The sequence below is a fragment of the Scophthalmus maximus genome, chromosome 13, assembly GCF_022379125.1.
Source record: "Scophthalmus maximus strain ysfricsl-2021 chromosome 13, ASM2237912v1, whole genome shotgun sequence".
Lineage (NCBI taxonomy): Eukaryota > Metazoa > Chordata > Actinopteri > Pleuronectiformes > Scophthalmidae > Scophthalmus > Scophthalmus maximus.
Window position 1 is genome coordinate 13,443,411 of NC_061527.1, and position 22,288 is coordinate 13,465,698.

General features: G+C 40.9%; 1 protein-coding gene across 2 annotated transcripts; it reads left to right on the forward strand.

Annotated features, from left to right (window-relative positions):
- Positions 1 to 200: 200 nt before the first annotated feature.
- On the forward strand, positions 201 to 22,163 carry ttc39a (tetratricopeptide repeat domain 39A). Of its 2 annotated transcripts, XM_047336758.1 has the most exons (21): positions 201 to 465; positions 1,583 to 1,624; positions 1,834 to 1,884; positions 2,308 to 2,361; positions 8,455 to 8,559; positions 13,883 to 14,014; positions 14,269 to 14,309; positions 14,597 to 14,664; positions 14,804 to 14,868; positions 14,988 to 15,087; positions 15,764 to 15,829; positions 16,511 to 16,619; positions 16,719 to 16,786; positions 16,892 to 16,951; positions 17,224 to 17,385; positions 17,769 to 17,860; positions 18,504 to 18,624; positions 19,039 to 19,150; positions 19,329 to 19,443; positions 19,685 to 19,801; positions 20,118 to 22,163. In XM_047336758.1, the coding sequence occupies exons 1-21, from the start codon at positions 413 to 415 to the stop codon at positions 20,230 to 20,232; spliced, it is 1,848 nt and encodes a 615-aa protein (XP_047192714.1). In that variant the 5' UTR covers positions 201 to 412; the 3' UTR covers positions 20,233 to 22,163. The 2 variants fall into 2 exon arrangements, with proteins under 2 accessions (XP_047192714.1, XP_047192715.1); XM_047336759.1 differs by lacking the exons at positions 201 to 465; positions 1,583 to 1,624; positions 1,834 to 1,884; positions 2,308 to 2,361 and adding an exon at positions 4,531 to 4,980.
- Positions 22,164 to 22,288: the final 125 nt, after the last annotated feature.

Consider the following 22,288-nt stretch of genomic DNA (forward strand, 5'->3'; position numbering starts at 1 on the left):
AGAAATACAATTTGAAAGAGTGTGAATATAGAACTTTTAATGATTGAATGGAGAGAGAAAAAAAGTATTTTAGGTTTGTGAACGTGTGTGTGTAGTCTGGCACCAACTTGTCGGAAGTTGGCGGGCGTTAGGACCATGAAGCAGGCAGCTGCCGCAGCCGCATTCCTGTCCATTTAAATAGGAGCGTCATTAGGCTGGTGATGAGAGCGACACACCTCCACCTCACAGCTCGTCAGGAAGCAGCAGCAGCAGCAGCAGCAGCAGCTCTGGTTCTGATCGTGTATGTGGTCTCAGTGTGGTCGCCCCCCCGGCCCCTCCTCTCTCCTCCGGTCCGGGTCCATCCATGCCCGCTGTGTGAACGCTGCTCTGCCCCGGGACGTGCTGCCGCCTCGCCGGACCCCAGTGTTGTGGAATGAGTTTCATCACCAGATGGAGACGAAGCGTGAAGAATGATGACAGCAAAAAGTGAGTCGGGGGGGGGGGGCTCTCTCGAAATCAGTGCAAGTCCTGGTCCTGTCGGTGCTTGTCTGTTGCCCCTGGGCGGCCAACAGGGAGAGTGTGTTCGCTTCTTATGGCGGAATAAGTTTTTTATTTTTTTCATTGTCAGTGAGATTTGACGTGTTGATCACAACATGTCTGTGGAGTTGACTCCTGTTTCCTGTGCTGCTGCAGGATCAGACCAGTCGTTTCTGTCATGTCACTGTAACACAGCAGTTGCCACCTTTGCCCTTTAAGACAGAACAAAAAAAAAAAAGTTGTGTATGGCAGGCAATATATTTTTTCTCTTTTCTTACTTATGTAACTCTAGGACCGTGTTTCCTCCAAGTTCTTCTGTTACGTCTGCAATCAGAAGCCTGTTAGACAACATTGCAGTGCTGATGTGGCTCAGCAGGATCACAGAGAAGGGGCAGTCCTGTGACATATATATACTGTATATATATATATATTTATATCTAATGTTTTGATTATATGGAACTTCCGAATGTTTGTCCTGAGTGTTGAGAGCTTGCAGCAACAAGGAGAAGACTCTAGTGTTGTCTTCATGCTGACATTTTCTTCCTGTTGGCGTCTGGTTGTTGGTCGTTGTCTCTTGAATTTACTGCTCAGCTCAAGGATTTGTTTTTTTCTCATCATCCTCATCATCTGGGCACTAACTTGTTACTGACGATATGTAAATTGATCTGCATGAAGACTGGTGGACACGTGAAAAATGATAGGTATTAATATAGCTGTCAATATCTTATGCCAAATGATTGTGGTCTTTACAAAAAGTAAAGAGTCCTGAAAATCAGAACTTCAGTTGGACTCGTCACTTTTCCGTCTGTTGTTGATCTTGATCTCAATGAGACTGAGCTGATTACGTTAAAGTTGTAATAATTATTATTTTTACCTATAAAGTAAAGTATGTTTTTCTTAATTCACACTGTTTTGTCGCCTCTGCTGGTGATAGATTAGAACTAGGCTTTTGAGTCCTGCTTGCTGCTTCAGATCAGACCTCTGGTGTCCTGGCTAACGTCCTCATGTCACCAACGTGAGATCCCTTCTTACAGTCTCTCTAAGTTGAGCTTTGACCTCTTCACAGGGAGGCACAAGACATCCCCGACGGCCCCAACTCCCTGAGCCAGTACGTTCACATTACACACACACACACACACACACACACACACACACTCATTCAAAAAGTCATCAGCAGTGACAGAAAGGAAACCCTGTCCTGCTCACTGTGTTTATTACAGAGTTAATAACATTATAATAATGACATTTGTACTTTTTGAGATCACAATGTTGTTTACCACGATAACTCCTGACAGACTGACTTTAATGTGTTTTCAGGTTGTCAGTCATAAACAGTCCAGACCTGGATCCCATCATCACAGACTTCAGGTCAGTAATTGAAAACCACTGGAGGAACATGAATTAAAGTAAATAAAATATAATCAGGGTCACACTTTGTAAGTAGAAGTAAATATTTAGAGCCTTTAATTTCCTCATCTTGCAGCTGATACGTGTTTCTTTTCTATTAGTCACCAAAACTTTTCCAAGATATGTTTCCATATCACACTATTTCACAGATATTTTCCTAAAACATTACAAAAAAAAAAACGGTCAAGGTAATGTGTGGAGAGAGACCCTCAATAAATCACTGCTAAGAAGTAAGTAGGCTGGGAGTGTCCACATACAGTCTGCATCTCTATGGCTCTCACGATCATGTTACTCAAACAAAAGCTCTCCTCGCAGCCAGTTTTCGTCCCTCGAGATCACCGTCTTTTCTCTAAACCAACCTCGATTTTGTTTCCTCTGTTTCAGGTTACAGCTACCGGACAACAGAGATGCTCGGAAACCAACAAATCCATCCAACGGGTAAGACTGGGGAGGAGTGAACTGTAACTGACCCACCCAACAATGTCCTGGTCATGGTATCTTTGTTTTTTTTTCCTTGTTATGTAATCCTCCTTACCCGTGAGCTGGTGCCAACAGATTGTAACTTTTCTTCACATGTTACTGATATGTTGAGGTGAAGATTCATCAGATGGCCACTGGCCCTTAATGCAATTTATGGGGAGCCTGTAGAGGAGGAGAGTTGTGCCTGTTAGGATCTGAGGCAGGGAATTTAAAGAGGTATTTCATGCCCCTAGTGGTTCCAGGTGGTATTACAATTTGGTCATTGTTGTAAAGATGCAGAGTAACAAGACTAGGTCATTTTCCTCAGAGGAAGTTGTCGCGTCCCGGTAGCCAAGAGAATGACATGGAGAAAGGTTTATAGGGGACGAATATGAACACTGATGGTGTCGTTTGTCTATCACCGTTTCTCTGTGCAATCAGTTTTAACATAATGACCAGGTTAATCCAAAAAGCTATCTATTTCCACTTGAAAGGAAAAGAGCACATATGATCCCAAAAAACTACACAGAGAGTAAACTTGATTCTCTTACTGCACACCTACAAATCTTCAATATATAACATTTTAGACATATTTGACATTACATTCACTTCAGTATTCTAATATTTAAGTTTGCATATTAATTTTGTCATTTTCCTCTGTGAACACACTACATACACAAAGAGCTGCTTAAAATTATTCTGAAGTATGAATTTAGGACACAGCTGAGGGGTTTGGATCTGTATGAAAGCTGTAGAGATTTTATCATTAGATATTATTCGATGAAGTTAAAAGAAAAAGCTGATAAGGCTGTAAATGGTAACGTCATAGTTGTATAATCCTTGTTTTTTGGTGGCCCAGTCGAATGCTCCACCATACGGGCAGCGACATATCAAATCAAGTTATCTCCACCATAAACCCATGACGCTCCGTGCTCGTCACAGCACACACATTAGAGATGTGAGCAACAATTACATGTTTTTTTTGTTTTGATAAAAATATATGGTCTTTATGGGAAAACAGGGGGAGAAAATTTGCCAAATGTGACGAGCAGTAGCAGTTAGACACGATCACATGAGTCTGATCTTTATGCTTTCTTGATGCTAGCACTGATACTAATTGAGTGTGTGTGTGTGTGTGTATGTGTGTGTGTGTGTGTGTGTGTGTGTGTGTGTGTGTGTCTCTGTGTCTCTGTGTCTCTGTGTGTGTGTGTGTGTGTGTGTGTGTGTGTGTGTGTGTGTGTGTGTGTGTGTGTGTGTGTGTGTGTGTGTGTCTGTGTCTGTGTTTTAGCATTGTTTTAATGTCTAGGGATCAGGTGAGGGAATAGTGAATGCATTATGTCAACAAATGTCCTCACAAACATAGAAATACACATAGAATGCTACAGTACATTTTGTATTTTACTCTGACCTGAAGGAGATTAATAACATTTGTGGTTGAGATAAGTGTTCGAAAAGGATTACAGACCTCAAATTCAAGAATTTTCTATAAATCTGAGTCAAACAGCATAGTTTTCAGAGGGAAAAAGTATATCACCACTTTTCTGAAACAAAATGAGCAAGGAGTCCTCTCTGAACTAGTGGTGAGCTGCTGTGTATTGAGATCAAACATCATAACACTGTGTCCACATTTCATTCATGATTTCATCTGCTTTAGGTGAGAGACGTACGCTGTTGTGTATCCACAGTTTCTGCTGTGCTGCGTCTATGTTTTGTCTATTCCTGTCCGCCCCTGTGGTCGCTGCAGTGCTCAGTCTCTGCCACTGCAGCAGACCGGACCAGCTGAGATCCTCACAGCACACCGCAGCTCTCTCTTCCCTCCATCTTTCTATAGCAGACGAGAGCAAGGTGGTGTGTGTTTTTTGGGGGGGAATGAAAGACACCCTCGTAAATGTGAGGTATTTCTTCTTTAAGCTTTCAATTATCTCCTTCCTCCTGTTTTTGGGATAGTTTCACATAAAAATCCTCAAGACATGTGTTGTGGACATTTAGCCCCACCCCTTATTTAGCATGAACCAATCAGGAAAGAGGCTGCAGTGTGAAGCATGAGGGTGATGATCGGAAGAGGTGCGTGTGTGCGTGTGCGTGTGTGCGAGTGCGTGTGTGTTTGCGTGTGTGCGAGTGCGTGTGTGTTTGCGGCAGCACAGATAGCCTGTGTATTCTCTCCTCATGTGTGATAGTCATCCCAGTCTTATTAAGGGCTGTGTTTGCTACTGTGCCCTTCCTCCTCCTCTTCCTCCTCCTCCTCCCTCTCTCGCCGTTCAGCCCTCTCTCTCTCCCTCTTTCTCCATTCTGACCTCTCTCTCACTCCTTCTTCTTCCTCTCTTCCTCTCTCACACGCCTGCCCCTCTGCTGCTGCCTCTGCTCTTGTTGCTGCTGCTGCCACAGAAAGAGACACGGACCATTACGACGCTCTGCTGTAAAGGCCCCGAGGCTTACGTTCAGTCTTACAGATTTTCTTCATCTGTTTTCTTCTCTGTCTCTCTTTCACACACACACACACACACACACACACACACACACACACACACACACACACACACACACACACACACTGTGCCCGATGAAAATGTCAGGAGAGGACGAGACTCATTCGAACGGGTAAGACACTTCATTATTCCTGCGTAATGGGATGACGTGTGTTTGTCATTCAGTCAGCCTCTCGAAGATCCTCTGTATTTCTTTTTTTTGTTGTTCAGTTCCAGTGATGTAGAAGGGAAATATGTGTTTGTGTGAGTTCCAACTTTGACACTCGGGCATGTGGACAAACTTGCTTGGTCTATTATGGGAGCTGCTCGTTCATCTTTTGTCTCACAGCTCAGTACAAAGAGGCCTCGTAACATCGTATAACAGCTGGGATAAATGTGGTGAAAGCTCTGTGAACCAGAGGTGGTAAACTAATGCTTAATCACTCTGGCACTGCTGTGTGTGTGTGTGTGTTTGTGTGTGTGTGTGTGTGTGTGTGTGTGTGTGTGCGCATATGTGTGTTCTTGCATATTGATTTTTCATGTGCACACGCAGGAGTGTGTTTATGAACAGTGGTTCCTATAGTATCTGATTGTGTGTGTCCATGTGCATTTGATAATGATCGTTATGGTGCATGTTGCTCTCTGGAGGAATAAACCCAGAATTTCCCGACTTGCTGTTCGGAAAAATTCAATTAGATTATGGGACAATGTCTGGTATGCACGTCCTAAACCTAACAGAAGCTCCTCATTGTCCTGGTTGTCATGGCTCGTCTTTCTTTCACACAATTGCCAATTATTCCCTACATTTAAATGACAGGGTCCTGGGCTTTGTGACAAGTTTCATTTTCTTTCTCAGGCCTCCGATTGTCTTTGAAGGTGTAAACCTGCCAAAATCTTGTTTTTCAGGACCAGTTGAGTTGGTTCTCATCTCTAAAGAAACGGGGTTTGGTGCCACGTCAGCCTACTGCTGCTATTAGTTTACCTGATTAGTCTGATTATTGGCCCCTCCTCAATCTAAATAATTTGAACACCATGACAGCTATTATCCCATGACGACACGTACCTGCTCAATACAGTGTCTTGTCCGGAGGTAAACAAGCTCTCGAAAACACCATGATCCTTCGGGGGTTATTTGTATTTATTATTTATTAGGTTATGCCCGCTCGCTGAATGTAACAGGTGATTGGACTCCAGCAACAATGATCATCTAAATAGAAAAAAAGAGTATTGTACAGTAAATAAGTGCGAGGCTAAGATAAGACATGTGATTTCAATGGTTTAAAGTGATGGTCCAGAGAATGGATGTAGTCAATGCAATGATAAGTTGAGTACCTGAGTACCTAAAGACAAAACTGATGTTGATAACTTGTGCTTGAACACATCTTTCTCTTTCCTATGTGAGCTTGTAATCTTAAGTAAAAGTGACAGTTGTGACACAGCAGAAAAAGCTTTTTGGGTTTAGTCAGTGGCCACTGGGGGAAGACACGTAACTCTATAGTCTACAGCTTTACCTTTGAAATCATTGATATAAACATACACTGTGTGTTTAATGTCCTCCTGACATCAGTCATGGTAATATTACTGATTATCTTATGTCTGTTATTGTCTTTAGACACTAAATTATAGAACAGCTAATGTACATTAAGTCTATTATTCCAATTTTTTAAAATTATAATTAATTTAAACATCTGTGTGTGTGTGTGTGGGAGGGGATCTTATGTATGTACAGCTTAAAACAAATGTATATATAATATACATGTTGCTCCAACAGTCATCGCCATTGTGAGCTTTTGTGCTGTAGTCAGGAAGCTCAGCTTGCCACCAGTCATATGGTGAACACAGCAGTCACCTGCCAATCATTAAGCAGCGCTGCACCAGTGTGTGTGTGTGTGTGTGTGTGTGTGTGTGTGTGTGTGTGTGTGTGTGTGTGTGTGTGTGTGTGTGTGTGTGTGTGTGTGTGTGTGTGTGTGTGTGTGTGTGTGTGTGTGTGTGTGTGTGTGTGGCGTATGTGAAAGGATTCTATTAGTCACTGCTGTCTCAAACATGTGATACATGTACATAGATGTACCCGTGTTTACTTGTAATCTTCTGCTGTCTCTCTGATGTCTGCAGCTGGAGACTGGCCGACGAATGTAAATGTGATGCTCATGTGATCAAGACAGTGGACTGTAAAACTAAACTGACTTTCAAGATGAAACAAAATAGAAAATCAGGTTCCTTTCTCACAAAATCACATCAAGATAATAAACTAATGAACAACAGCTCGGAAAATATGCCACTTTTTCAAGCATTTTAAAAAGCAAAGAGTGAATCTATGAAAAAGAGGCATTATACATAACACAAGTCATAATCCACATTAAAGAAATTAGTCATCATAACACTGAAGAACATTACTGTGGCACTTCTTTCAGCCATTAGCGTTTCATATTTACCATTTCCCTTACTCATTTGTTTTGCACATCATGCAGAATGTGTTCCCTATTTGTGTATATGTTTCACATATACGTTACGGTGTTTGCACTAGAGCTGCAACACATCGATTACTAAGCGATGTATGTTTTGTATGTTTCTAAGATTTCAGCTTCTAAAATGTGAATATTTCCTCCTGGTTTCTTTGCTCCTCTGTGACAGTAAACTAAATATCTTTTGTGTGTGGACAAAACAAAACATCATCTTGGGGTTTTAGAAACACGATCAACATTTTTCAACATTTTATGACATTTAATGGACTGAACAACTAATCGATTAATCAAGGAAATAATCGACAGATTGATAATAAAAGTAACCGTTAGTTGCAGCCCTAGTTTGCACCCTGAAACGAAGAATAAAAAACACATTGAAGCAGCATCAGCTCTGTGACTTAGATCGATGATGGAGCCTTGTGATGATGGAGCCATGTCTTGTTTGGCCACACTATACTGTACACTCACGTGAGGGTCCTGTGCACCATGAGATAAAGTCAGAATACACTGTAACTTTACCATCACCAGCAGCTTACATAAATGTACTGCAGCTTGTTGTGTTTAGAAGTTATTAGTGGCCACAACAGCATCTGTTCTTCTTCTTCAATGATCCTCTTTAAAAAAACTTGTGTTCCTATAGAAGTGTTGTGCAAGTGCAGTAAATTACACTAATACGATTTGTAACGTGCAATGTCATGCAAACCAGCCAATTAGCTCGCCTGGCCCACTCCTCCTGTCTTCATGTTTCTCCTGTGGAGTATTTGAAGTATTATTTAATAGAGGATAAATACATAAAGTGAGCTAAATATGAAGATTCAATTTTCTCTGTTGTAGGTCAGTTTGGTAGCCTTTGTTGCTGTGAATGAGAAAAGGGTCACTGCAGTAAAAACAGGCAAATAGTGAAAGCATGAGGTGACTTGGAGCGGGGGGGTTTCCACACCAAAGAAATCCACTTAAATAAGTTTTTAAAGAGTTTTTGCATTTCCAGTATGGGAATTTCATATCAGCTTATAAATTACAATAAGAAAGATACAAATGTTAAGTCAGAAATGCTCTCTAAACTAAGAATTCATCAGAGCCTCAGTTTGTCCTGTTTACTGGACATCACCCGACTCATCCTGGTTCTGTTTGTGTTGGTTCTGCAGGTGCTCGAGGTCAGACCTGTCTCTGGCACTGGAGGACTGCATGGCTGGCTTGGATCTGTTTCTCAGAAATGAGTTTGAGGAGGCGCAGGCCCGACTCAAATGCAGGTAAAATGTGACCCGAACCATCTCTTCTAATATACTGTAACTGCTGCTCTTACCTGTGGTGGAGCTCAAATCTGCTTTGCTTTGTGCTTACATGGACATAAAGGATGAGAGACAAACAGTTGAGATTATGCATGCTCGCAACTGTGCTTTGCACTTTTTCGCGAGAGGGTGCAATAAAGTCAATGATGGCTGAATTCCATTTAGCTGCTTCACTTTAACACACAGACTGTATATAAAAATGGATGTAGACTCTGACTTTGGGTCCAGAAAGGGAAGCCAGTGAATGCGGAAGTGCCTGAAACCTGTATTCTCTCAAATTACCAGCAGAGGGCGACTCCACTGGTTGCAAAAAGAATTCTTCTACTTTCTATAGTCAATGACCCTGCTTCTCACTTGATTTATAACGTCAGTACGCTTTTTCCTTTGGGGTTTATGGTTTCAATCGCGAGTTTCAAGTTTTCTTCAGTACAACATGTTGTTGATTTGAATAAAATAGACTATTGCATTAGAGCGTTGATACCATATGATTAACAGCCAGGACTCGTCGAATGTGTTCAGGAAACAAGTGTGGGTGGGCGTCACGATGTCTCACGGTGTCACACTGTGTCATCATGTTACTCCACCGTTCACCGCTCATTCTCTTGTCCATTATCTGAGCGTTCATCACACGTTGTGCCTGTATCCTCCACCCTCTGTCTCTTCTCTCTGAGAACGGCTTCTTGTCAGCCTGTGCTTTCTTTTTGTACTCAACCTAGATTATAACACCGGGAGATTGTTTGTTGCAGTTGGTGTTGATTTTAGGGGTTGTTTTAGAGTTTTTACCGCCGCGTATAAAAAGCTGAAATTGATGTAATTTGTTTGATTTCTTGACTCAGACTTCATTATGCAGACTTTGATTGCAACATCACATAAATACTCTGTTGCCAAGTGACGATCATAAAATTATTCTCCTCAGTATTTAACCTCGGATTTGTGAAATATTTCAACCCGGTTAAAACTCTGCCGGATCATCATCTGCTTCATCATGTGTATGAAGTAACATTAGAGCCACTCAGAGGGCAAAGGCCATTTTGGCGGACACTCAACACCATCCTCACCCAGAGTTTAGTCTCCTACCATCACTACGCTACACCTCCTTTAAAGCATGGTTGGCACGATTTTCAACTCACCGACAAATTTGCAACTGACAGTTGCCAATCGCTAAGGAGGGTCAAGTGTCTGACAGATACTTGATATGACATAATTTGTCCTTTCAGCTTTTGGGTTTTTAAACGAGCTGTTGGTCAAATGGCTGCTGCAGACACATTTTAAGGAGGATGAAAAGACTTTTGTTGTTTTCCTATTTCATTGCAATTTCAAAGCGATGACTCCCACTGTATGTCATTGTATTTATGTCCTGTATTCATTATTTTGTCTTTTTTTCTGTGCATTGGTGTTGACTAATACTGTAAGCAAAATTGCCCCCTGGGGATAATAAAGACATTCCATCCATCCATCCATCTAAATCTACCCTGGCACGGCAGTACCTCCAGCCCAGGACTTGAGTTCTCTCACGACATTCAACCCTCAGCTCTATGTGAGCTATCTCTTTTCTCTTCCAGCCATTGAAGTGCACCTGAACACGCAGTAATTGCAAAAATGTTCATATTTGCAAGTTTGGATTTGCACATGGAGGAGGACAGTATGAGTGTCAGAAATAACAGTAATCCCATCTATCCAAGATATTTGTCCAGATATATTATTAGTCTTATTTGGGTGTGTAAGCAGGATGAAAGTTCCAGTGATTTTATTCAGTGCATGTTGCTGAACAAAAGCTGTGTCCTTACTTCCTGCAGTAACCTAGTTTAAGTCAAATTACAGTAATGCTTTACATTTGATGTCAGCACTCTTTTATCAAACTGAGATGTTGCTTTGTCTTGTTTGGTTAGTACAAAACCCCCCCAAAAACCACAACCCTCCTCTGCTTATATTTTGCAGCTCAATAAAAGGGGGGTTTTGTGAGGAAGCTGGTGGCCTTGGGCATCACACTTCACTCTGTAATATTATGTAAGGTGTGTTGAAATCTGCTGCATTAAGAGAGATAGAGAGAGATGCTGAAAGGATCATCTGTGGACAACAAGCGTTGCAGAGGATGTGAAATGCAAAAGCTTTCCTCGTCCTCCTCAGTGTTCATCTATCCTCTGCTACTTTAGTCCGCGTGTGCTTTTCTGTTTCTCTTCCTCTATAAACTGTCTTTTTTCTTCCTACAGCTGTGTGCTGACGCAGTCAGGTGAGGCAGTGTCAGCTGCGTGAGCGCACACAGACACACAAACACACACACACACACACACACACACACACACACACACACTTTTACCTTCGCCTTTCTCCTTAACTGGTGCCTATCCCAGCATGCACTGGGGCTTTATTTTCTCTTTTTGTGTGACTGCAGGAAGAGACATGCAACATGCATATTTCTCGTGGGGAGGTGTGGGACTAAGAGTTAAGCATCATTGGTTGGTTTGGGTTTTCCACTGGGTTAACATTGAAAACCACAGTGAAGTTCATATTTAAGAACACACATTGAGGGACGTTAACGGATAAAGGAGAGGAAGCTGATGGGCAGCTGTGGCTCACATGGTACAGCATGGAGGCTATTTATGCCAAGGCTGGTAGTTATGTACATGTACCAATGTTCTTGAGCAAGACGCTTGAACCTTAAGTTACTCCCAGTGTATGTGCATGTGAAAATGTTGGTCCCTTTAGACAGAGGTTTCTACTCAAATGACTGTAAAGTAACAGTAAGCTCAGGCCTTGTGGACAGAGAAATCACTGTATATACAACACTTCTATAAACAAAATAGTGGTACATGTTTGAATGGATAATCTAACCTTGAAAATACACTAAGGGTGCAATACTCTTGTGGGGATAAGTAAAACTGCTGCATAGCAGTTTCAAGTGTTCGTTTCAGCTGGCCCGTATGCTGTTGCTCGTTTCTGTCTTAACAAGAAGTCGACTCACTTTGACATTTCAGTCCAGATGTTCTGGAGTCTGAGATATTATTTTGCCAGTGAGCAACTCCTTACCACATTATATAAACCTTCGGTATCTCTTTAAATTGCTACTGGATTATAGGACTCAGAGTTGAGGCCCAGGAGATGTATTTCTTCTCCTCTAAGTCATCGACAAGGAGCCACTGAGACTCAGCATTGTAGTAACATGTCTGCAACGTAATCGCTCAATCATCAGTGTTTTTTCTCCGGGTGTTTTCTTTTTCCTTTTTTTCGTCTTTTTTTTTCGAGTTATCCAACAGTTTTTATTCGCCAGCTCTCTGTTTAAACATGCCACCAGACCAAGTACAGACAAAACAGTGCAATCTTATTCTACAATACAGAAACTGATGGAGTAGTGTCTTTGTAAAATGATAATGTTGCGCTTCACTTCAGGCTGTGCACTTGTCATTCTATGTGTGTAGACATTTGATGACTTGTGACTATCTATGCCAACACTGAAATATATATTTTTCATAGGGTTTTTATGTCATTTGGAAACATAGCTGATAACTTCTTAACTTTAAGTCTGTGTCACTTATTATAATGAAAAGCACAGGAAGCCGTGATTTTTTTTTGTTTTTTTACATGAATTGACCGTTGTAGTGATGCTCTCGCCATTGCTCCACTTCCTTATTGTCACTAACACGTGCAGAACTGAATACAAGGCGTGAACACACGCAGACACATTTTTGAGAAAACACAACACAGCTCCTCCTCGCATCACGGAACATTATGCTGAAATTATGTGGGAGACCCGGATTGAGCGCCATCACATGGATGAAGGCCATTGTATCCCAGAGCCTTCACATAATACTGACTAAACAATATCTGAATGCGGCTGATATTGTGTAATATTGGAAACTCCCAGAAACGTTAAGCACAGTCTTCAGTTTACCTCACGGCTCCATCTTAAATGCTGTCGTCATATAAACAGTGAATAAGCCTGATACAATGGAAATGTGTGGCTGGCTAATCTGTACTTCTACTGACTGTCAGCTGTTGCCTCCTGGTTGTTATTGAATTGGTTGTTGTTTACCAGCCAGTCACTGAATTAGAATCGATTATATCAACTACTTTAGGTGAAGAATTGAATCCCAGAACACCCTTTCTGTCTCCTACAAAAAAACCCTGATTTATAACTACAATTTTATAACTTTGAAAGTCTAAATCTCATGCAAGTGATACCATGTTTAACTTTCTCTGCTTCTTATTCTTCTTTAAATTTTTAAAATGTCTAATAATAACAGTAAAGTTAAGATTAACATTTGGTGGCCTGTCTTCTGTCTTCTATGTCCATAGGACGGAAAATAGTGTGTGTCCATGAAAGATGACTGGTTTGAGGCCAGAGTAACAAGCCAGAGGCTGGTCACATGAGTCAGTCTGTGGTGAACAACAAAGAAATGTTGGTTATGCCGACTGACGACATTCCTCTCTACACACCTCCACCTTAATGCTGTACCAAAATTGTTCTGCCATGTACTGTTGGTTATGTTTACAACAAAAAGGTTAATGCAAAAATATTTAAAGCTATTTACTCTATAAACTGTGGTCTGCAGTAGGACATTATATTCACATCAATGCCTTATGTCTTTGTTGTTTTTGTCTGTGACATAATTATATTTAAGTAATAAGTTCTTAAAATAGTTCAGAACCAGAACAACAAGTACACCTACTGGAAAAAAAATGCATGCGACATCACACACACTTTTAACATAATCACTTTAAAACCTGCAGGGGCAGTTTTTGTCAAACACAGGTTGTGTTTTGACACACCAACAACCAGAGTTATAAATAAAATTTAACTGTTTTTATTTCCATGTAGTGGTGTGGTTTTCAAACACACAGTCTGTTCGCAAGAATTGATTATCAGACTACAGCTATTCATATTCTGTGCCCACGTTGTTCCATCTGTCAGTTCTGTCTGAAGAAGAGCTTGTGGCTCGAATTGATGTCTAATCAAAATGGCATTGAGGGGAGCTACAGTGTTCAGACCTTTGTTTCTGTCTCTCAGCTTTATCTTCTTTGGTTCAGAGCCAATGAATCTACTATATCTACTTCACTTTTGGATAACGTGGTTCCATCTCGCCTTTGTAGGGTCTGACTAAGTGACTACAGTGTGAATCTGTAAGACTTCTCTCAGTTAAAACAAAAGTCCTTCTCTTCATCTTCATCATTTCTGTAAACTCGCCAGCAAGAGAACGTCATCAGTCTGAATCCCGATGTTGTCTAATGTTGATCCCACCCTGTCTCATTAACTGAAACTGAATGTTGTGTGTTGCCATTTCTACAGAACCAAAGACAGCATGTACCACGCTCTGACCTATGCCACTATCCTAGAGATGCAGGCCATGATGACCTTTGAACCCCAACACATCCAGGCCGCAGGAAACACAATGAAGGAGGCCCAGGCGATTTGTCAGCGGTGAGACTTTCCTCTGAAGTCAGAGCTGCAGTTTTTAATGTGGTGACTATTGGTGACTTACCTTGTGGTAAGTTCATCCTGTAGCAGCTCAGCGTCCTGTCTTTGCTGGAGAGAGGCTGAGTCACTGATTTGAATAGGAAACTAGATGAGCAGAGTAATGTGCAACGCTGCTGAAAAACAATGCCACTAAAATATTTTTTTGTGGCACCAAAGTCCCTGATGACTGATGATGGTTGTGTGCTTTGTGCTTTCAGGCACCGCAAGAAGTCAAGTTTCTCCAAAAACTTCACAGAAGGTCAGTTTAGCCATTCTGAAGAGAAATGTGTCGCAGTCATTAATTTAAAAAAATGTAGGCAGAAGTTTTATTTGTGTTTGACTATCTGTGTGTCTGTGAATGAGACCTTGTTTGAGTTTGCAATAAGCAATGACAATCGCTTCTGTTGTATCTATGTGCACTCATCATGTCAAAGTACTATATGTGCATGTACTGTAGATTTTTTACGCTGCAGCCCCGGGGCTCTGCTGAGCTTTCAGACTGTCGGACTGGGGGTAATAACTGTGATGTAATCATTTTCACCTCAGAGGAACTCCATGCTGAAGTATGCTACGCCGAGTGTCTCCTGCAGAGGGCAGCACTCACCTTCCTTCAGGTCAGAAGCGAGGCTCACTCAGACAACCCTGCACTGACAACTGGCACCACCATTGAATTTATGTTTTATTGAAATTCACTTTCATTTTAATAACCCCACCCCCCGTTTCTTCAATTGTATCTTCCGCCATCTTGTGCAGGATGAAAACATGATCAGCTTCATTAAAGGGGGAATCAAAGTGAGGAACAGCTACCAGACATACAAGTGAGAATCTGAACTCCACAATGTCCTTGTTTGATGTGTTGATTATTCCCTATTACCAAATTATAATTTTTACATGATGCAACTTAATGCAACATTTCCCCCCTCCCTCTGTCCTGCAGAGAGCTTCACACAGTCCTCCAGTCTGCTGGATACACTCATGGTGACAACCACGGCCATTTTGAGGGTGGTGTCAAATTGGGAGTAGGAGCCTTCAACCTAGTAAGTAGAAAGCTTAATGGAGCATTGAGGAATTATTAGACTTCTCACATGCTTTGAGCTTCGTCCAGATTAAACAATATTGAAAACGACTTGCTTGCGTTACATTTTTCATGATGCTTAAGCTGCTGATAATTAAACAGAAGCACATCAAGAGCAAAAGATGATAGAATAAGCATAATTGTAATTTAAAATGGAGACAGTGTGTTTTGATCTTATTCATGTAGCACTGATATGATTACAGCCACTTTCATGTGCCTGCTCTGCTTGTTTGTCTATTAATGAGCATCCGAACCATCAAAAATGTGCTCTGCATGCACACATTTTATCATTGGATCACATTGCAATACTAAACTAATAGTTAAAAATGTTGCTGTTAATTTTAATTACAAGTGTAGTGTAGCCTTTAAGAGAAATATAGTAAAGTAAAGTAAATATCTAAGGTTATCAGACATTTGCACGACTCTCTGTGACTGTTCACCTGCAGTATTTCTCTTATTTGCAGTAGAACCTTTATAAGTAGGAAAACCTTTGTACTCACTGTGAAATGTAGGGCCTTTTTCAGTATGTTTTGGAAATTCAACATCATTTCCTTGGGAACCACTGATGTTGTAATTCTAAAGAAGGGCTTCTGTAGTCCGGCTGCTATTCAGTTCCACCGCTTGTCTACTTCCTGCAGATGATTTCCATGTTGCCCACGCGGACGCTCAAGCTGCTGGAGTTTGTCGGGTTTTCTGGTAATAAGGTGAGTCTTGTAAAGGGCTCTTGTAAAGTGCTGCATCCTTTCTTTTGCTGTAATAATACACTGAAAACGGAATTTTTGGTTTCTGGTTTCCGCTGGTGAGCTGATTCACAGGAAATGTCCTGTGATTTCTGTTGAACTCTTCTATTTACTACAGAGTTGACAATGAAGCTGACACATTTAGTAAAAGGATGAGACAAAACTTTTATAGCTTGACAACCTAATGCGCGAATGACTGTGCAGTTTCTGCGGATCATGACTGTCGTGCTAAAAGAATGAATTTAGCTTTTGACACTACTGATTCATGTAATCACTGTACAAAATAATCAGAAAGCCTGATATTACTTTGGATGCTATTTTTACAACAGATTTCTCTTATGGCTGCAAAAAATAGATGTCACATACAGAAATCTCATGAGGTCTTCTGACATGGTCTTGACACAGTGAACTTGAACATCTTGCATATTTTGCATCATGCACTGTGTGCATATTTTGCACACAGGCCTATCTGTGACCTATTTACTGTTTTCACTGGATGGCTACAAGTTCTCTGGTAGACAAGCACATTGCTGTTCATCCTCCAGCAAACACGAATGCATCTTGCAGACATTTTCTCTACACTGCTTTAACTGCTAATTGATGTGTGTGTTCGGTGTGTGTGTGTCTGTCTGTCTGTTCATTCAGGAGTTTGGTCTCCAGCAGCTTCTGGAGGGCTCTGCAGAAAGCACATTCAGGTCCTTCCTTTGTAATATGCTGCTGCTCTGTTATCACACCTTCATGAGCTTCATTCTCGGTGAGCAATGAGACACAAACACACGCGCATGTGCACAGCTGCAGCCAGCCACAGGGATAAGTTTGAGATAAGGTATTGTTCGGTTTTTTTCTCTTACAGGCACTGGAGAAGGAGATGTTGAAGATGCTGAGAAACTGCTGCAGCCATATCTCAAAAAATATCCTAAGGTTTTTGTCCAAAAATGTTTTTACTTTACAGTTTACACGTACTGTATCATATTATATGCTACAGTATTATATTTTTCGACTCAGAGTTGATGATCTTTCTCACAGGGATCCATCTTCTTGTTCTTTGCTGGTCGAATAGAAGAGATCAAAGGCAACCTGGATGCTGTGAGTCCACCTGGAAACAAACATACACACATTCCCCCCTGCTCTGTTCACGTGAAAACCTTTTCATTTTTATTCATGATGTCATTACTAATTTCCTGAGTGTCTTACATGAGTCATGTCAAAAATCTATTTGCTTGAATCATTGGCACATTCAAACAGGTTTTCAAAAAGGTTTTTTTGTTGAGCTGCTCACTATGTTTTAACAGTTTCGCTGAACTTTGAATGTCTAAGAGGGAGAGATTTTCAGTGTGTATGTTTTTTTCTCTCTCCAGGCTATCAGTCGTTTTGAGGAGTGCTGTGAGGCTCAGCAGCAGTGGAAGCAGTTTCACCACATGTGCTACTGGGAGCTGATGTGGTGCTTCACGTACAAGAGACAGTGGAAGATGGCTTACTTTTATGCAGACCTGCTCAGCAAGGAGAACTCGTGGTCAAAGGTAGGTGCATGTAGTTTGTGATCTGAATATGTGCAGGCTAATGCAAATGTAACTTTAATTATGTCCATTTCTTATTCGGTCTGATATGATGTATTGCTTGTGTAGAATTTGCCCCCAGTTTACTTCCAGCTTGGTCAGTCCCTCTCTCTCCCTAGATTCTATTAAATGTTTGCTAATGATAAAAATGAAGTAGAAAGACACAGAAAACCCAGTCAGCAGCTTTTAGTAGCTGAATTTTAAAACATATTATGAAACCAAGCTCAAGGCCGGGAGTGGATTTGAGTGGCTCTGACTCTAAATAGTAATTTTTTTCTCTTTGCTCATCTAAATTGAAAAGCAAAGATGGGATTATAGTAGTAACCACTTTTTTCCTGATTCCTCAGGCGACCTATGCATATATGAAAGCAGCCTATCTTAGCATGCTGACTGAGGATGATTGTCTGACTTTCGGGGAGACTGCGCTCTCTCTGTTCAGGTATGAACTCAGAGCTTCAACACTTCTGAAACTACTCACAGCAACCACAGTGAAACATAAATGATTCATTGTGACAGTTATATATCTATAATATCATAATCACTTCTTCCAGGAAGAGAATGATGTCTTTGGGAGGGGAATATGAATTCATATGCAAAAGAGAGATGTAGTTTCTATTACGGGGGTGGCTGTGGCTCAGGAGGTAAGGTCGTTCGTCCACCAACCCAAAGGCTGGTTAGTCAATCCCCGCTTCCGCCAGTCCACATGCCGTTGTGTCCTTGTGCAATACACTTAACCCTAAATTGCCTCTGACGGCTCTTCCAACAGTGTATGAATGTGTATGAATGTGACAGAAAAATGCGCGGTAACTAGCAGCTCGGTGTGAATCTGTGTGAATGGGTGAATGTGACTTTCCTGTAAAGCGCTTTGAGGGGTCTATATGACTAGAAAAGCGCTATATAAATACAGTCCATTTACAGTCCATTAATTAGAGGGGAATAATATAGCAAAAATCAAACAGTTTTTGACATGTCTTTTGCCGATGCAGAGTTTTTGCTGAAAGGTAAACTACTGCTAGTGCTCTAGTAATCATTATACGATATTCATGTGTATGTGTTTAATTGTGTATTTTATTACATTCCAGGCAAGTTCCAGCATTAAAACAGAAAATAGCTGGCAAGTCTTTACCTACGGAGAAGTTTGCAATCAGGAAGGCACGTCGCTACCTCGTAGATAACCCCATTCCTCTGCCTGCTCCTCCACTGGTCAGTACTGGATGAACATGACTTGTAGGACAACACAGTTTTTACAGTGTGTTGCATTGCTTCTGGTAGTTATCTGGTTTCAAAATATGAAATATGTAAGACTTTTTTGAGAATACAATGTTCTGGTTTGACCAATAAGGATTGACCTACCAACTTTTCATGGTTCAGACTGTACAAATAGCTGTTTTATTCGAACCTGCTCTTCACAATATTGGCAGATAAAAGCGGTGGTGTGATGAGTTGGAAGATTTAAAGCATCATTACGACCTGTGTTACAAGAATAACATCTGTTAAAGTCAAACCATGAATAGAGCTGAGGTTTGCTACGGAGAAAACATGTTTCACATTCACCCATGTCAATAAAACAAATAACTGTTAGTTTTCTATGATTTTGTGTATTTGTGTGTTGTGTAGGAGATGATGTACATATGGAATGGTTATACAGTCATTGGAAAACACAAAGACCTGACGGAGGGCATGCTGAAAACGCTGGACGAGGCACAGGCCAAACTAGAGAGCTGCCCAAGTATGAAAAATAATTTAATTGTATTTTTTTTCTGCTTGGTTTGGTTGATTTTATTTTAACTGCTCTACTGATGCTATACTTATTCTGAGCATCTCTGCTAATTGTACTGTCTGTAGATGATTTTTTTTCATATGTGAACTGCTTGTTAGCTCCTCCTGTCCTGTTGTGTGTTTGTCAGGGTCTGAGTTCACCATAGATGATCAGTGTCTGTTAAGCCTACTGAGGGGACTGTGTCTCAAACACTTGGGGCACCAAGAAGAGGCCGAACACTACTTCACCCTCGTCCTTTGCAAGTAAGCCTCTCTCGGTTACATGCACGGTTATGTACAGACAGTATGTGCAAACATAATCCAATCAGAAGAAACAGATATGCTCCAGTTTCTTGTAGTTTTCCATCACCAATTAGCCTGATCATATTCGTTATGAATCCTCTGATGAATAAAGGCAGTTCTGTTTCGAAAAAGTCACAGCACAAGAGCTATATTGTTCCTTACTGCCTCACATAACCTCTGTGTTTTGACATTTTATTTGCAGTGAGACCCAGATCAAATATGACCATTACCTGATCCCTAATGCCCTGCTGGAACACGGTCTGCTGTGTCTGGAGCAAGGCCGAAAAGATGAGGCAATCAAACTACTAGAAGCAGCAAAGTAAGTATTTTAACCACCACACATACATACTCAAGTCATTTGTATGCATGGAGAGGCTTTTTAAATGAAAGATTAGCCACCATTTTATGCCACGTGTGCTATGTTGCATATTTTTTCACAAAGCGTATTGCTACAAGTCATCGTTTTTTACATTGTTTTGTAAACTGGAGTATGCCACACCCATCTGTTTTTTGGTTTTCAATAAATCTTACCGTTTTGGAAACCATCGGTTTGATTTATGGGTTCATTACAATGACCAGGTTTGAAATAAAAACTTTATTAAGATTGAAGTTTACCTGATCTTGTTCTGTTTCAGGCAAAACTACAAAAACTACTCGATGGAATCTCGAACACACTTCCGTATTCAGGCTGCTCTGCACAAGGCCAAGGGCACCACAGAGAATGGCATCCATGTTCCCTCCAGCCCATAACGGACAGAGGAGGGCACACAAGAGCAGAGACAGATAACTGTGTCTGCAGTCCCACAATGCAACACTCAGCCCTGCCCATTCAGGCAGGCTATTTGTTTTTTTTCATCAGGAGGACATGCTAATTTTTCTCTTGTGTGCCACCGCTACAGGCGACTGCTGCGCTGTGTGGCCCTGACTGGCTTAGCCGGGTTTGCTATGCTCTCTTCCAGAGCTATATTATGATGAAAGTCATTTCCTCATGTGATTTGAAATAGATACAAGTTGAGAAATGTGGCTATATTTAAGAATCATTGCTTCTAGCAGGCTTATTTGTCTAGTGCCATGGCCACCCATAAGGGGCGCACTAGGGTAGAAAACAAGGATATACTTGTGTAGTACATGCTGCAGAGGGCTAAAAATGTGCTCAGTACAGGGTACTGGGTGTGGACCTGATGAAGCCAGAGTACCAGACAACCCACTATAGATTACTTCACCCAGACAGCAGCACAGTTTGACGTTGGTTGCTTCAAAGCCTCCCACCTCTTTTGATTTAATGTAAATCAGTGATTATTGATAAAATGACTCGAGTAAATGGGGCATGACACATCATTATGTATTAACACCTGTTCTATATATTTAAATGTAACTCTCCACATATTCTATGAGAACTATGAGACTGTTATGTGTCATTTGATACATTTTTGTTGACAGGGTTCACCTTTGTTCAGATTATTGATCACCAATATGACCAAATTAGATGTCAATTCTAAATGTTTGATTCCCCTTTTTTTAAACACTGCATACTCTTTGGTTCATTGTGTTTCTCAGAGAGAGCGGACATTTTATCTTTTATTTTAAATTTTCTTCCCTGCCTTGAAGGGAACTGAAACACTGAAAGACAAAATATTAATGTGGAATTCTTTCTTTTTGTCTCCTTTTGAAGAACTGATCATCTCTACAATCCTTTTGTATTTACAGTTACATGTAATGGTTCTTGCACAAAGCTTTGTAAATCAGCAAGCCATGCAAAGTCTCCCTAGTCGAAAAAAGCCTATCAGACTTTAAGCTAGGGTTGTTCTTTACAGTCACTGTATATACTGTAAATGGCGTATGTTACACATATTGTCCCGTTTTAAGAGGACAGATGAATGTGTCTTTTAGAAAGGAAGACTCCCTCCTTTTCTCCTCCTGGTGTGTGGGACAGGCTCCAACAGCACTTGAGCACGAACAAACAGGCCATTCACACAGTGGCAAAGGACTGCGTGCTTGTCTGCCTGTTGCATCCTTAGTGGGTGAAGAAGGTCTGAATGGCAATGACCACAGTCCTCCAGCTTTATGAAAAAAGGCTTGCGGCCCACATATCTGCCGTGCTTGACTAGAACCACCAATCGAAAGAATGGAACACCATAACCACAATCCTGTGTCAAATAATAATCTGTATAAGAACAACTACTTGTAATGATAGAAACGATAAGACCCAAAATGTCACCACTGACTGAACTGTTTGTGCAGCCATTTGGAGGGCTATGTCCCAGCAACAGTGCCCAAAATCTAGAAACTGTTTTGGAATTAGAGCACTGCTGATTTATTCATGATCAGAGCAATGTTCAGGATGCAAGAAGATTACTGAGAGTCAGTTTCAATATTTTAAATGGTGGAGGAAATGTATTCTTCATATGTTTTACCAGCAGTCGCTCTCTGTAATATTGAAGTAACAAATCATATTGTATTTTCTAATAATTAATCAAGCTTGTTTTATTTTTCTCTTCTCCTTTTGGTTTTACAGATGTTGCTGAAAAAAACTAACCAAATGTAAATGCAAAGAAGCTGACAATCAGCATATTATACTGGGCACAGCCCCAACTGAGCAGAATGACATTCCTGTACATACTGAATGTTTCTATTGTAATTTAACATGAAATGATGGTGAGCAACTAAAAAACAAAAACACATTGTGTTGTCTTTTTTTAATGTCAATTGTGCACCACAAACAGAAACACAGTTTGCAATCTTTCCAGTTCAAAGTGGTATCAACATGTGATCAAATTCACAAGAAATGAAGTCATCTTATCTTGTT

Coding starts and splice junctions, on each gene's coding strand:
- ttc39a (XM_047336758.1), top strand. CDS start 413: ATGAGTTTCATCACCAGATGGAGACGAAGCGTGAAGAATGATGACAGC. Junction 2,362..8,454: donor CCAACAAATCCATCCAACGG/GTAAGACTGGGG, acceptor TTGGTTCTGCAG/GTGCTCGAGGTCAGACCTGT. Junction 14,665..14,803: donor CAGCACTCACCTTCCTTCAG/GTCAGAAGCGAG, acceptor CATCTTGTGCAG/GATGAAAACATGATCAGCTT.